The 17437-nt window shown below is 43.2% G+C and overlaps 1 protein-coding gene across 1 annotated transcript in view; it reads right to left on the minus strand.

Moving 5' to 3' along the window:
• The window catches only part of Atp1b3 (ATPase Na+/K+ transporting subunit beta 3), a 32012-nt gene extending 14785 nt beyond the window's left edge, over nt 1–17227 (minus strand). The window contains exon 1 of the mRNA XM_021171520.3: nt 16894–17227. Coding sequence (XP_021027179.1) covers nt 16894–17002 — 109 coding nt within the window. The 5' untranslated portion in view covers nt 17003–17227. The remainder of the gene's footprint in view (nt 1–16893) is intronic.
• Nucleotides 17228–17437: the final 210 nt, after the last annotated feature.

Raw genomic sequence — 17437 nt, forward strand, 5'->3', positions numbered from 1 at the left:
AAAAAAAAATTTGAACATATTCATCCACACCCCAAGTTGATGCATAACTTTCTTCTAATTATCAATGAACAAGATCCCAAAACAGATTATACCCAAAGCTTAGATAGATAAATTTTCAACTGCAGGCCAGGAATCCTCCAAAGGAAGATAGTCTAACCAATCCACATTAATTTAAACTAGAGCGTACCCTTTTCCCAGTTACCAGGAGATAGAGTAAAAGAACAGAAGGAAAAGAGACAGATGTCACCTTCAGGTAGCATCACTACCCACTGCGGTCCTGCTGCAGAAAAAGAAAAAAGAGAAGGAAAACAAAACAAAACAAAACAAAAACACAACAACAAGCAATCTCCCAGGGTGTGCCCTGTGCGCCTCCAGAGAGACAGCAGAGTGACGTTCAGCCCTAGGTGATCGCATGAGATCCTAAAACCGCCTGTAGAGTCAAACACTGAGCCTAAGGAGTGTCTGTATTCTAGTACACATACTGACAAAAGCAACAGGCTTCTGCCAGACAAGCTTGTTGGGGATTATGTATGAAACTCAAGGCACTGCAAGAAAAGTGCTTAAAAATCATCTCAAAATGTTCTTACATTTTCAAATTTCCAGGAAAAACAGTGTACATGAAACTTACAAATATGAACAAACTATCCAAATCTACTTTCTAAAGAATCATTACACAATAAATATGTGTTAAAACTTCACATAGAGTTAGATTAATAAACTATATCACAGATAAGGGTTGGGAATATAGCGCAGCTGCAGAGTGCTTGTCTAACACGCACAAATTCCTAGGGGGTTCTATCTCAGCACCACAAACACTGGGTGTGGTGGCTCATGCTTATAACTCAAGGTAGTTAGAACCAACCCAGGACACATGAGACTCTGTCTTAAAGCATACCCCACCCCACCCCACCCTGTACTAGGAAATGAGTTATTTTTAGTGCTTATTTACCAAAACCCAAACCCAGCACTTAAAAAGTAAAGTTACCCTCTTATAAATATCATCTAAGAGTACTCAGCAAGGGTCCTGACACTCTCAATGTAACCACCTTCTCTCTTTTTTAATTTTTTTATTAGATATTTTCTTCATTTGCATTTCAAATGCTATCCCAAAAGTCCACTACATCCCTCAACCACCCCACCCTGCTCCACAACCCACCCCACCTTCTCTCTTCTATGAAGAAGAGAATGGCAGGAGACAGAAACGTAAGTTATAACTTGCTCTTCGTGTCTTAGGACAGACTTGTAGTTACACTAGTGGTTGAGTTAAGTCTACAGATGGGCTAAAATTAAATGAGGGGGCTCTACTTAGAGCATCCAAATCAGTTAATAGGCACTGTGTGGGACCTTTGCAGAGTGCTACCTGCTTGGTCATGTAAAACAGCAGGGAGTAATAAACTATTATATCACACTACAGATAAGCATTCACTGCTTTAAAATCCTTCAAGAGATTTTTAAGTCATTATTCAATGGAAGAAACTAACACTGCTGACCATAAAGGTGCACATGTGTAACACCAGCACCTGAGACTGAGGCAGGATGACAAGTGGTCACTACCCAGAACACATAGCACAACACTCCCTCAAAAGCACAAATCACCATCACCAACAAAAAACAACCACCAAAAGAAACATGGACTTAAAAATTCTGAAGAAATGGGGCTACAGATATGGCTCAGTAGTTAAAACCACTTGTTACTCTTATAAAAAGATCCAGGTTTGAGTCACAATACCTACATAGATGGTTCACAGCCTTCCTTAACTTCTTTTTCTAGAAACACACATATTTTTTAAAACTCTGAAGAACTGTGACAGCCAGGCATGGTAACTCACACCTGTGATCTCAGCACAAGAAGGACTGGAGCAGGAAGCTAGTCACGGAATGGAGGCTAGCTGAACTCCATAGAGAGTTCTATCTAGGACAACCAAGGTTACAGTAGCAGGACCCTGCCAGAGAGAGAAGGGGAGGGGTAAACCTTATTACTAAGCAGCATTCTCTGTAAAAGCCACTCTTGCTACATACAGCAGTCCCACAAATGTTCCCTTCTAATAGCTGCTGATTCTATTCTGGGATCTCTATGTTCATCATCATGTATGTACAACTAGAAACATGCCCCTCTTCCATGGGTACTGACTCTCTCCTGCTTTTTCTATTTTCCTGTCACACTGGGGATTGAGCCCAGAGTGGCCTCAGAGATAATTGGCCAGTACTTAACTACCAGGCTAGATTTTTCCTTCTTGAGAAGTTTTCAAACTGCCCCTCCCTTCATCCTGATGAAAAGACAGAGCTAGGTCAGAGGTCAAGCAGGAGAGAACCAGCGAGCAAGGGTGGCTGGATGGCTGTAAACACAGGTCTTGCTTTGCCTACTTCTGATCTTGCACTGGTGTTCTGACCTCCACTCCCCCCACCCCCATCCCACAAAAAGAAGTCATCAGTATTTATTTTACAGAAAAGAAAAAAAAAAATCAGAAAACCAAGGGATTTGTTTTTACATTCTTATTTACTACTGTGTGCATGTGTCAAGTCATGTCTATGACTGGCAGAACAACTTTTACAAGTCTGTCTCTTGTCCAGCATGTAGGTCTCAGGTTCAAACTCAGGGGATGCCTTCAGCTGCTGAATTGATAAGATTAAATACAAAACTCCTGAGGGAAGAGAAGGCCAACAACAAACTAGAAACATGTTTGGAATGGAACTGCAATGAGGCCTCATAGCAAACAGGATTTCAAGTTTAACCTAATCAACTGCATCTACTCTTAAAAAAAGAAAAGGTTCACTTGAGGTCTAGTTCATGTGTTGCCTACAACTAAGAAGCAAGATATCTCTATCTGCAAAGAAACAGAAAAGACATACAGAGAAATCCTGTCTCAAAAACAAACAAACAAACAAAAAGAAACAGAAAAGGCAGTCCCGTCCTGCACCTCAGGGTCAGCTCTAATTGTAAGATTTAGTCCCGCCACTAGGTGGATACAGGCATCAGGAGCTCCGTCAGAGCATCCACAGGAGGTGGCTGGGTCTCTACTATGTGGAAGTACTTTTCTCCTTAACCCTCAGCTTCCATCCCTCACAGAAAGCCCCAACACAAGTTGGAGAGCTGTACTTGGGATTTTGAGTCATAAAAGAAACACAGGAAGAGATACAGTGTTTCAATCAGGCCATACCACTACGCCAGCTTAGTTTATCCAGGGTTTCATCTTTTAGTGAGTCTTGGTTGAATCTTAGCTGCTCAAGGGACTCTGTTTACACACAGTTCCTTTACTACAAGTCCCTATACACTCAGGGAACCAGCCCTCTCACTCTGAAGCCAGGAATCCTCATCAGCTTAACAAAGACTATCTCCCAGAAAACCCCAGAGTTTTAAATTTTATGTCAGAAATCAACATACAACGTCAGCTTCTTCAAACCCTGGATACACACTGCCTGTGGTGCCAGCATCTAGTGGGCTGGGCAATGGAGCCCTCAAAAAGACAAAAACAAAAGCAGCCTTGGGCACACGCCCTTAGCACATCTTGAGCCTTGTGGTTTGATTCATTTCTTTGTAAATGTTCTAGTTACCCACAGGAACCTGACATGAAAGTTTTCTTCACATGATTCTGGGCCCAGAAACTTTTCTTGGTAAACATTCTGTTTATAGTTTAAAATGTTTTAAAGGCAGAGGCAAGTATACTTAATTTGTTTTTTAAAAAGTAATTATAAAGATCACACTATGTTTAAAATGTTTAGTGTATCAAAATTTTTAATCTTTTAGTCTGAGTTTCCTACATGTACCCGTCCGTCACATTATCCTATCCTCCACCCTCTCCTTTCACTTGTTTACGTTATTGTAGGGCAGAGACTAGAATGCTGACCCACTGATTTGTGAGGTTTTGTGCAAGCTATTAGACTTTAAACAACAAAAATGGGAAAATGAAAAATATCTAAAACTAAGACAAAAATGTTATCAGGATCTAGTTTACCGCTTACATTCAAATGTACTATGTAGTTTAACTGTTTCTAGTATGACCAGATTCATGTAATCTTTACCCTAAGACATTTTATTTTCAACAAGATCTCTATCCCACCCCCTCCATACTCATTTTTCTCTATCTACCATTCCAGGCCCCTGCAATCACTAATCTACCACATAAATTCTTATATAAACTTACCTACAGATTAGACTTTAGGTTCATATACATCTAAACATCTATGAGTACTTCAGTCTTTTCTGTGGCTATTATTCTATTGTACGATGTACATTTCACTGACCTTTGAACTACCACTACAAAATAGCTAGAATACTCCCACATGCTATGATGGGTATCTGTTTCATTTCTCCAGGTCTCTAAGTCCAACTGCTGGGTCATATGTAGTTCTATACTTAGTAAGGTGTCTTCCCCCACCTCCCCACCTCCTGCCCCCATTCAGGATCCAACCAAGGGCCCTGTGGTGTGGGTAAGCACTCTCCAGTTGAGCATTTTGATTTACTGATTTGCAGTCCTAGGGACACAGAATGTAGCTCAGTGATAAACTTCAGCTCAACAGATGTGAGGCCCTGGGTTCAACCCTGGCATCTCTTGTACCCCAAAGAAAACTATTTTTAAACATTCTAATTAAAAAACAGAGTTAAGGGCTGGCAAGATGGCTCAGCAGGTAAGAGCACTGACTGCTCTTCCAAAGGTCCTGAGTTCAAATCCCAGCAGCCACATGGTGACTCACAACCACCCATAATGAGATCTGACGCCCTCTTCTGGCGAGTCTGAAGACAGCTACAGTGCACTTATATATAATAATAAATAAATCACCAGCCAGGCGGTGGTGGCACATGCCTTTAATCCAGCACTTGGGAGGCAGAGGCAGGCGTTTTTCTGAGTTTGAGGTCTACAGATTTCTGAGTTCCTGGTCTACAGAGTGAGTTCCAGGACAGCCAGGGCTATACAGAGAAACCCTGTCTCGAAAAAATAAAAAAAATTAAAAAAAAAAGTTAAGTACCAGTCAGGTGCAGTGGCAGGTGGTTTTGTAAGCCTGGTCTACCAAGTGAGTTCCAGGACAGCCAGGGGTGTTATACAGAGAACTCTATCTGGAAAAACCAAAGCCCCAAACCAAACCAAACCAAGCCAAACCAAACCAAACAACAAAGGCATGGTAGCGTAAGAGTCTGTAATCCCAGTATTTAAGGGACTGTGGCAGAAGCTCAATGTTATCCTTGGCTACAAAGTTTGAGGCTACCCAAGGCTACATATGATCCTGTTTCAAAAGAAAAAAAATAAAACAAAACAAGCAAAAGACAAAACAAGAAAACTTTTCATCTAAATTGAATTAGGTACTATCAATAAAGTTTAAAAAAGTGGTCTCTTGAAATAACCATTAGACCCGGGCGTGGTGGCGCACGCCTTTAATCCCAGCACTTGGGAGGCAGAGGCAGGCGGATTTCTGAGTTCGAGGCCAGCCTGGTCTACAAAGTGAGTTCCAGGACAGCCAGGGCTACACAGAGAAACCCTGCCTCAAAAAAAAAAAAAAAAAAGAAAGAAAGAAAGAAAAAAAGAAAGAAAGAACCATTAGGCTAAAGTACATATTTTGAAAAACTGGTTTGTGAATATAACTCTATGGCAAAGCATATGCTCAATGTGCCCTAAGTTCAATACCACTATCACTAAACAAAACCTAGAAGGGCTGGCAGGGGAGGCCAGCAGTTAAAAGGCGCCTCCCATCAAGCCTGCCACCTAAGATCAACCCTAAAACCTGTACGGTGGAAGAAGGAAATCAAGTCCTCTCACTTCCACAAGTATGTTATGGCACACGTGCACTTTCCCACAAATAATGTAAAAACAAAACAAAACAAAACAAAAAACTGCAGAATACTGAAATAATAGAAAATCAAAACTATGTAGTCAAATCACAAGCCACAGTAAAATCTATAGTCTAAATGTATTCAGTGGAGCTGGAGAGATGCCTCAGCATGCACTACTCTTCCAGATAGCCCAGGCTCAGTTCCCAGCACCCACAACAGTCAGCACAACCACTTGCAACTCCAGTTCCAGGAGTATCTGATGCCTGGGATCTGTCCTGACACCTTCACTCATGTATATTCCCCCCCCACCCCCCCCACACACATTAAAAATGATTAGAAACAAAACAAAACAAAACGTAAAAACATATTGACTAAGAAAAGTAAGATGAACAACTGTCAGGTTCTTAGTGGGAGAGTAAATCCCACTGGGGATGTAACAGAGCTTAATTTGTAGAGTGCCTGCTTACCACGCATGAAGCCCAGGGCTCAGCTCCTAGAACAGCATGAAGCCAGGTGTAGTAGCAAAAGCCTCTGGAGGTAAAGGCAGGAGGAGTTTAAAGTCATCCTAGGTTATTTTCAGTTCCAGACAGCCTGGGCTACAAGATTGCACTTAGGTTAAAAATAAAATAAACATTAGTTAAGACTTATGGGGTAGAAACACAGGAGTAAAGCCTGGGCTGCATACGAAACCTTGTCTCCAAAACACTCGAATGAGAAACTGAAGAGAAAGCAGCAGTGCTGAGCACTGACACCCACGTGATGCACAAATGTGTGCAGGTGGGTACGGTAGCTGGCCCATGCAGTCACCTGGTCTTCAGAGCCAGTGGCAGACTAGCCAGAGAGACACATCGAGACCCTGTCTCAAAACAACAGTGGGGATAGAGTTCAGTAGTACAACACTTACCTAGAATGCACAAAACTCTGAATTTAATTTCCAATAATCAACGAATGAAAACACACACACTAAACTAATAAGTAGAATTTAAATATTAAAAAAAGAAAAGCGCAAATAGCTAAAAAAAAAATCAAATGTACAATAACATAAAGCGGCGGCTCAATCAGTTAAGAGCTGTTCGTCAGGTAATCAGTTGTTCAAGCCTCCAGCTTGCTGGGTGTTGCTCTCGCCTGTGACCCCAGCATTGGAGGCAGAGATAAGCAGACACCCGGAGCTCACTGGCCGACTGGCCAGCCAGCCAACCTAGCCAAAACATGAGCGACTCGTTCATCACAGACACCATCTCAAGGCAGTGAGGGGCTGAGTGACAGAGGAAGACACCCAGCATTCTGCTCTAGCTTCCAAATGCACTCAGCCTCACAGGAGTGCAGACTCGATGGTCACATGCATACAGCACACAGAAAAAGGCTGTCTGTCACAGGAGCCGTGGGGGCCTGAAATCCCAGTTCTGCAGAGACAGCCAGGCAGAGCCTTGGAGCTCGCGCCTGGTCATCATATCTACTTGCTGAGCTCCAAGTCAGTGAGAGACTGGCTCACAAAATGCAAGTTGGGGGCTGGCAAGTGGTTCCGTGGGTTAAACACCTGCTGAGCAAGTCTTACTGAGTTCAATCCTCAGAACCACCTCAATAAAGGAATCCTCTAACCTTCACATGCAGAACACAAATACTAAATGAAACATAGAAAACGCAATCTGCCGGGCGTGGTGGCACACGCCTTTAATTCCAGCACTTGGGAGGCAGAGGCAGGCGGATTTCTGAGTTCGAGGCCAGCCTGGTCTACAGAGTGAGTTCCAGGACAGCCAGGGCTACACAGAGAAACCCTGTCTCGAAAAACCAAAAAAAAAAAAAAAGAGAGAAAAGAAAAAGCAATCTATAAATCTCTACACTATGGAATTTTATTAAAAGGATTTAACCAAATTTACATATACTGGCATTGAAACACAGGAAAGACATAGTAAAGAGGGAAAAAAATAAGCAAAACTCCAGCTCTATCAATTCATATAAAAGTAGAAAATAACGGGCCAGTGGGAAAACTGAAATTCCTTTAAACAACTGGTGATGACATTTCAATCAACATTATTTACAAATGCACAGGCAAATTGAATGAAATTTAACAGAGAACACCCAGAAGCCCAGAGTCTGTATTACCAATGTACTGTCCTGTGTCTGGTTCCTGAATATAGTTCAGATAGGAGGTGTCAATGTCCTTCTTCCCTCAAACAATTCAGCATCCTACAGCTACAGTTGAGGACAAAGTTACGTAAGCCTCCAACAGATCATCACATTTGACAAAAACCATGCATCTATACGATCCCAAGTCCTACTGGAGACAGCCTTCCCATAGACCTCCATGCCCACTGGTAGAGATGCATTCTGGACACTTTTACAACATACAAATGAAATCATTTAGTATGTACTTTCTTCAAGTAAGCTTTCTTTCCCAATCAAATTATGAATTTTATTTTGGTTGTGGTTTTTTGAGACAAGGTTTCTATGTGTAGCCTTGGCTATCCCAGAACTCCATCTGTAAACTGAGTTGGCCTTTAACACATAGAGATCTACTTGCCTCTGCCTCCTGCCTGCTGGGATTAAAGACATTCATGTTTTTGTTTGTTTAATTAAAAGTTCTCACAGTGTAGCTGTGGTTGGTCTGAAGTCCCTATGTATGCCAGGGTAGCTTCAAACTGCCATCTGCTGTGTTCAAAGGCATGTGCCACCACACTCTGCAACATCCATGTTTTCTATGCTTATAATGCATTTCTTCTTACAGCAGAGTTGTATTCCACTGTGCAGACACGTGTTTGTCTCTTCTCCTACTGATGGACACCTGGGCTGCTTCCAGATTAGAGCTATTATGAACAGCATCCACTATGCACATTCTTCTACAAGTGTTTCTGTGGACATGTTTTCATTTCTCTTGGGTAAACACATAGGAGAAGTGCTGTTATAAGAAGCTGCCTGACTTCTACCCAAAATAGATACACCAAGTATCACATGTTTAAAAGCACTAACACTGCTAATAGTGAAGCCCAGAGAAGCTGATGGGAGCAACAGATCTACTGATGGATAACTGTTTGCAAAACTGAATGTAAACAATGTTGCTATTCCTGTTATCGCGTCTGCACGCCATTCAGACCGGTTCAGGACCCCATCCTTCCTTGCCTTCTTTAATCTCATGTAGCCCAGGCTGGCTTCAAACTCTTTGTGAAACAAAGGACGGTCTTAACCTTCTAATTCTCCTGCTTCCACCTCCCAGCTGCTACATTTACAGGTGAACACTACTGAGCCTGGTGCATTTCAATATTCCCAAGTCAGTCTATACAATGACCTCCGACTTTAATGTCTGTCTAGTGTCAACAGCTGAAACTCGTTTTTGTAAATAAAAAACTGAGAAGCTCACATAACTATCACCCACTTGGAGCAGCAATTAAGCTACAAAGCCTACACTACTCACCTGGTCCTTCAAGGGTTGCTGCTTTCTAGCTGAATGCATTTGGACAATTTCCTAAGTGACTTCTGAAATTACATACCCTTTCCCTTTATAGGGGAAACTAAGGCCAAGAGGCTTTCTAAAGAGAAACCTAAGCTTAAACACTGGAATTCAGGTCTGTATTCTGTTCCAGTCTGATCATCTTAGGGACCTTCTCAAAGACATCAAATAGCATACCTGTGCACAGGGTCACCTTTATTATGATGCTGGAAACCTCAAAATCAGTGCAGAATTCACTGGCACACACAGGAATCTAGCAGACTGAATTATGCCTTCTAGTACAATGGATGCTACAAAATATGAGTATAAAGCTAAAACAAATAACTCAATATTCTCAATTTTGCTTCAAGGACTAAATAAATCACAAGCTGAAACTTTATTTGCTCAAAAAAGTCCTGACAACATATTAGATGCTATATGGACATAAATGCATGTGTAAAAACGGGTTTAGATATTATTAGAAATAAGTGGTCTTGTTTTCACTGATCAGAGGACATCAGGCTTGTGGCAGATCTGACACACAAAAGAAATGTTATAAAGGAGAATGCATGCAGAGAATGAACATGGGGCAAGGAATCAACTGGCCATTCCGACCAGGAGCCCCAGATACATCACACTGGCTACTACATGGGGTGTTGTGATGGGAAGGGAATAAGGTAGAAATCACAGGATATAAGGCTGGAAATAGCATCAATAGAGAAGTCTGGAATGCCATGCTACCTAGAGCTTCCTGGTGGTGGTGGCCAATCAATGATGGTAGCAGTCAATGAGGCTGCAGAGAGGAGATGATCTGGTAGCAGTTAGGCCATGGTGATTTAGATCACAATGCCGGCAGATAGCTGACTGCTTGGCTCTTCCTGGACATGCATCACAGCTGGTTTTGCTGCTGGATTCTGTCCTTTCTCTCACACCCTAAGTGATGAACGTTAACCCAGGTACACTAATAAAAATACCAGGCAAGCATTCTACCACTGGGCAGACATTGGAAAGCAGTTATCTACTTAAACTAGAATTATTTGAAAAATTGTAAGTTAGAGGTACACGGAGTTTGCATAACTCCTCAAAACTGAGGACGGTGATATTAAGAGCTAGTGATAAATTAGCTTCACTGATAACTAACTTTAAAGTTCAAATAAGCACATGGAAGCTAGAGAAGGCTCCCAGCTTTTAAACAAAGCTCCATTAAATAACCCCCCAGGTAGATAACGTGGGGTAGAAGAGACTTATGAAAGTCAGCAGACGCTGAGAAGCAAGCGCCCCGGATAATAACAGCTTCTGTGCCTTTTTTTTTTTTTTTTTTTTGGTTTTTCGAGACAGGGTTTCTCTGTATAGCCCTGGCTGTCCTGGAACTCTGTAGACCAGGCTGGCCTCGAACTCAGAAATCCGCCTGCCTCTGCCTCCGGAGTGCTGGGATTAAAGGCGTGCGCCACCACGCCCGGCTCCTTCTGTGCCTTTTAACCAGACAGACAACACAAGTCACAAACTTAGCTAGGCTTCCCTTCAAGAGTGAAGTCGTGATTTATGTCTATAGTGCTGGCATTTGGGAAGTATAGATAGATCAAGGTTTGAGACTAGCTTGAGCTATGAGTCCTTGCCTCAAAAACAACAGAGTTAAGTAAAATTTTAAGAGTTGCCTCTTACCCCAGTGATAGAGACGAACCCCTGGCTGGGCCTCATAGCTCAGCACTGGGCTAGTATACCCTCAGCTCTAAGGTTGCTTTGTTATTGTTTAAAAACAAAACAAAAAACTAAAAACACTGAACTGAATAAGTTCTATAAAAGCCCATCAGTACAGCAGAAATAAGAGAGAAAAATGTCCAAACACTGGTAGTACAAATATACCATGGGACATCTAAACATTCAACATTCAGAACATTAGGTTCACAACCAACTGACTCAACTCCAGGGGAATCCAAGTTTTAGCCTCTGCATGTATGTGTGCTCGCACGTGTTCTCGTTCTTTCCTTCTCTCGTTCTCGTCTGTCTCTCTCTCTCTCTAACAAATCCTTACAAAGGGTCAACAGGTATCTCAGAGGTAACGATGCCTGCCACCAAGCTTGACAAATTGAGTTCAATCCCCAGAACCCACTCGGTGAAAGAAGCAACTCACCAGTTGCCTCTGACTTTCACAAGTGCGCGGTGGTGCACACACTTAGGCCTGTGCATGAGTATACACCCACCACCCAACTCAGGTAATATGGAAAACAATAAGATAAAATAATAATAATAAATAATCAAGGAGTTTTATAGCAGAGCTAGGGGTGCAGTTTCATAGAGTACTCAATGCCCTGGATTGGGTCCCCGGCACTGGAAGGGGGTGGGGTTGGGAAGTCAGCACATGGTCTAGCTACCTAGCAGCAATGACATATAAAGGGTCAAAGGTCAGTGAAGAAGTTACGGGGTGTTGGTAGAGTGCCGGCCCGGGATGGAATGGAGGGGTTGGAGAGAACAACTGGGAGCACTGAAGAGCTGACAGGAGAGAGATGAGCCAGAGGAGGACTATCACAAGGTCAAATACATAGGTGGTAACTTTAACAAAAAGCTGGACATGGTCATTCGTGCCTGTAATCCTAGTACTTTGGAAGCTAAGGCAGTAGCAAGTTCAAGTCTTCACAGTAAAACCGTCTTTAAAAAGCACCTGCTTCCAAGCTTCATGACCTGAGTTTGATCCCTGAGACCTACAATGGTAGGAATCAATACTAACAAATTGTCTTATTCCTCTACCTGTGCACACGCGAACAGGCATGCATGAATGAACAAACGAGCACACACAACTGTAATTTAAAAAATAAGAAAAAAGGTAGTAGATGAGAATACTTAATATATTAAAATATACTAGCTAAGGTTTGAAAAGACACACTAAGTCATTCTCCTTAAATATGGAAATGAGAAAATCAGCTAACAATAGTTTAGATATTTACACACAGAATTCAGAATTTACACACAGGCTACTAAGCACACACAAGGTCACAGACATACACATACACACACATGCAGGCAAAATACACATAATCTAAATTTTTTTTTAAATAGCAAATGTAAAAAAAAATGTAATGTTTTTCTTTAATACAATCAGTGTTTAACTAGTCCTTCACCACATGTAATGATAAACCATGGCAAAGTTGTTATTGTAGGTAGGCCTTTAGGCCTCTGTTTTGTTTTGACAGGGTCTCACTATATAGCTCTGACTGTCCATGAACTCAAAATGTAAACTAGGCAGGCCTGGAACTTATAGCAATCCTCCTGCCTCTGCCATTGCATCCCCAAGTAATGGAACTGCAGATGTGGGCTGCCACACTGACCTATAAACAGCTTTTAAAAATAAGATAAGATGGGGGGAAAAAGACAAATAAATAAAAAAAAGCCACCCTTTAGTACAACTTTAATTCTGGTAAAAATTTCAGAAATCAACCCTGGGGGAAGGGGAAAAAGGAAAGCCTAACAAACCATTTGGGGAGTGAGGTTCTTTAGCAGTATTAGAACACATACAACCGACTATTGAATGGTTCCTGTGCTCTCCTTCCCTATCATCACCTAGAGGTCTAGCTCCTGGACAGTTTAGGAGTTATGTCTTACTACTGCTGGGTGACATGCCCTGCCCTGGGGCCACCCCTCCCCCACTGTCCTACATTTATAACCTGCACATAAGTTAAGGCAAGTCTGAAACTTTTTCAAAAGCGCTCATATTTGTAAAGTTTCACAAGTGTCCTACTTACTGGACAAAACCCACCATCCTATAAAGAAGGCAACATAACACTGGAATGATAGCCACATATTTGCCTTCTCCTCTACACCTACACAACTACCATGAGACAGAAACAATTCTCCTGGAAAGAGCATTTTGCTAAGGCATGACCCAGAATGGAAGCAAGTGACCGTCAAACTGGCACTCCATGGACCTACAATGAAAGAAAAGGCACATGAACAAGATGCAGTCAGCTACTAGAAATGGATTACAAATTACGCTTAGAAATCAGAATCTTGAATTGTATGTTAATATTAACCTGTGATGTCTATCCAATAGACAGCCTAGATAAGATAATGATCTGCAAAGATTCCCCACGTGTTTATCTTCAATGATACCATACTGTGGCATAATTTACAAAAACAAAACTCTGTTCACCTCACTAACTCACCCAGTGACTTTTCTCACCTACGTCTTGTGTACAGTCTCTGCTGGAAAAGTATTTGATAGCTGATGTAAATCTATTTTTTAGTTTATCTATACACACAAAATACAGAATAAGAAACAATATTCTTCCTTTCACTTTTTTGCTATTATATGCCATCATTTAAATGTTAATTGTAAGCTAGATGTGGTAGAGAATGCCTATAATCTCAGCACTCAGGAAGCAGAGGTGGGAGACCTTGAGTTTGAAACCAGCTGGACTCAAAACAACCAATAAAATTTAACTGGAACACATGGCACACTGCCTACCTTAATACTAGATGATATCCAAACCTCACTACATGGGCTCTAATTGTATTTAATGCACAGGCTTGTTGATTGCAAAAACAGCCACCAGGCACTAAATTTTTTGTTCATTTGTCAGAAATGGCAACTACCTATTTCTGGTGTTGTGTTTACTGTTCATCTTGAGAAACTAACTCTAGGTCTGCTTCAATCCCTGACTGCCTTGCTTAACTTAAGGACTGTTAGAGAAGCCAAATAAGGTACATGTAAGCATTCTGAGACTACTGTAACCCATTGTGCTATAGTATGAAAACAAACTATATGGCAGCGGCTACTTGAGAGCTTCAGACAGCTGTTTTCAATAAAGTAATGTGATGTGACAGGCAGAATTTCCATTTTCTAAAATGTTTACAGCAAAGACTAAGATATAAGATTTAATGTATTTAGTGCACTTAAAGGGAAACATCTCAGATCAAGATGGGACATACTGCAGACCTAAGTATAATAAAACCAGACATTGTGAACATCTTTATAGAATCTTGGGAGGCCTTTATACAAAACAGACTGAGCAACTTTACAAAGTTTTGAGAAAAAAAAAAAGTTGTAACTCTTTACTACCACCCAACATTAAATTTATGTTGGAGGAGTGGGGACACAACTAGAAATAAATATCTATCCATCTAAAGAGTTCTTTCCAAGGGAGAAAAAAGCTATTACCAGAAAATATAAAAGCAGTCACAAAGTATAGCTTCAGTGTTGAAGGCAAAACACCATCACAGCCTTGCTGGTGGGATATACTGAGAAATCTCCAGCAAGGCACCATGACAACATGCTTTGAACTCTAAAAGGTCTGTATGCTGCCTAGATATCCTACAAGTGCAAACAGATCCCAAGGAAATAAATTTAGAAAAATGTATATATACACAGGAAGAAGGGGTGAAGGAAGGGCCAGTGCACACAATAATGAAGGGAAAAACAGTATATATGCAGTGGGACAGTAGTCAAGTAAACTATTAATAATAATGGGGATAGAGACCTTTATTAACATGGGATGGTGTTTGTAACATACTTATATGGCTATGATTCCTTCTAGCTTAAAAAAAGAAACATTGGGGGCTGGAGAGATGGCTCAGTGGTTAAGAGCACCGACTGTTCTTCCGAAGGTCCTGAGTTCAAATCCCAGCAACCACATGGTGGCTCACAACGATCTGTAATGAGATCTGATGCCCTCTTCTGGTGCATCTGAAGACAGCTACAGTGTACTTAGATATAATAAATAAATCTTTAAAAAAAAAAAAAAAGAAACATTATACAAATTGCAGAAAGACATACTGGAATGCTAGCGGTGGGTCAGGCAATTGCCTCATCCAGGGCCTTGACGATTTTAAGTAGAAAGCAGAACGCCCCACAGGCACATAGAAGTCCAAACTGATGTTGAGTCTTCGTGTAGGCTGCCTCTCAATGGCGGACCCAACATGTCTAGAGACACAGCCTTCAAGGCTGAGGATTTAGTTTATCTTCCTCTCACACACATTCTTAATGTCCTTGTGCGGGGTGGGATCTTCTGCACTGGCTTAGGATTACTATAATGAACTCAAAATTTACTATGTGAGCACAAGGATAATAAGTACTGATTCTGTAAAGAGGTCTTGCTTAATTCTTCCTAGGCTAACCCCAACTTTATCCTTACTCCCACTTTGTACAGGTTATTACCAAGGAAATCTATATCCTAACACAAAGATTAAAACAGCACTGTCAGAGCTGCCATGATGGTCCACTCATGTAAGTGACTGAGACAAGAGGGCCACCAACAGTTAATCAGAGGTCAGTCGAGGCCACAGGAAGATCCTGCAGGAGGGGAAGCCCTACCGAACGAAGTAAAGATATGGAACTCTAGAAATGAGAAGGCAGAGAGAGAGGCAAAAGGCAGCTTACAAAAATGAACCTCTCTCCACCACCCAAAAATCTCGTCAGTTCAAAGTGCTCTCTGGAAACAAGCAATTACCATCACCCTTCTCCCTTTAACCGCGGTGCAAGATTTATTTCTTGAGCACATACAGAGCTCTCAAGAAAAGACAGCAATTTAAATAAAAATTGTGTATGATTACTGGGCAGTCAGGCAAGGCATATGTAAGATAATACAACCACTGGACTGGGATTAAAGGAGACTGGGCTCTTTTCTTGGCCCCATGAAATATGTAATTTTACAAAGAATCACAACCTCTGAGTTTCATTTCTGAACTAGAGGTTGGAATTTAAGAAAAGAAAACAAAACAAAACCCCCCAAACCTCCCATGGCCCCTTTCAGCTTGTGATAGAGCGTCAAGGAGCCTTCCACCCTAGAGGAACTCACTTCAGTGAACAAGTCATTTTGTGAGCCATATCTCACTTATGGTCTTCAATGCTTCTCTTAAAAATGCCATGCCGCAACGGCTCTCAGCTCTAAAAATCCATTCTTACTCAGAATGGAAAAAAAAAAAATCTGTCCTTATCCACTAACAAAATACTCTTAAAAAAGGATTTCAAAAAGGTAAAATTGTCTAAATAGAAAGGCAATAAATGGAATACACTTGTCCACCTTCACTAACATTTTTTTTTGACCCCTCACCTTAAAAGCCGCACAAAACCCAGAAGACCGATTAATTCGGATTCACTATTTCTTTTTAAAACAATGAGTTCGCGCAGAGAAAATCTGTTAACATTCAACCACCACTCAGATGTTTTGAAGGCACGGGAGGAGGGGGTGTTTAATAGGACCGTCTTTTCCCCAAAGCAAAATCTGCAAGGCAGAAAAGCGCTGTGATCTCCAAGGAGGAGGAGGAGGAGGAGGAAGCCCTCTCCGAGCCGGCCTTTCTCAGTCGGAATTCAAGTGCTTTTTCGCGGACAATGTGCCCCAGTGATTAACTCCCCGTCACACGTCCCTGCAACCCACACACGCCCGGAGCTCGCCCGCACTGTCCCGGCCATCCGGGTGGCAGCGCCGCCGAGTCACAAGATAGCGGGCAGTGGAAATTTCCTCTCCCCAGGCAGGCGAGGGGCAGGTCCGGCTTCCCCAGTCGGCGCGGCCCGCGCATCCAGGGCGCGCGCCCCACAAAGGAGGCCCGGCCCGGCCGGCGGGTCCCGCTTCCGGCGCCGCTCGCGGCGGGAACCCGCAGCACGTGTGCCCGACTCCGGCCGGCCAAGCGGCCGCCAAGCCTCGGAGCCGGACCGCCGGGCCGCCGGCAATGAATGGGGCCGTCCGCCGCGCCGCCCGCCCCGCCGCGCGCTCACCCCAGCTCTTGGAGGTGCGCCCCAGAAACTCTCCGCTGCTCGGGTTGTAGATGAACAGCTTCCACTCGGCCAGGCTCTGGTGGAAGGATTTCTTCTCAGTCTTCGTCATGATGGGCGTGTGGAAGTCGAGGTGAACGGAGGCCGCGGGGCTGGAGGCGACGAGGGGCTCGGCGGCGCGTCCTGGCGACGGCGGCGGCGGCGCAGCCCAGCGACAGCAGCGGAGGACGGCACGGCCGGGAACAGCTCTCCGTTACGAGACCACTAGAGCCGACTGCGCCGCGCCGCGCCGGACGGCCGCAGGGGCCCCGGGAGCCTGACGTCTCCGCCCGCCGCAGCCAATCCCCGCGCCGCTGGCGCGCACCGCGGCCGCTGCCTCCCGCCCGGCTGGGCGCGGCCCAAAGGCCCAGAGCCTCCCGGATGACCCCGCCCCGACAACACGCCACGCCCACATCTCCAAGGTCCGCCCTCGACGCCAGAGCCACGCCCCCAGCCAAGCCACGCCCCAGCCGGGCTACTTGCGCCCCGCCCAGGTGCGAGGAAGCCA

Source organism: Mus caroli, unplaced genomic scaffold (assembly GCF_978045245.1).
Source record: "Mus caroli unplaced genomic scaffold, Mus_caroli_1 scaffold_11, whole genome shotgun sequence".
Classification (NCBI taxonomy): domain Eukaryota; kingdom Metazoa; phylum Chordata; class Mammalia; order Rodentia; family Muridae; genus Mus; species Mus caroli.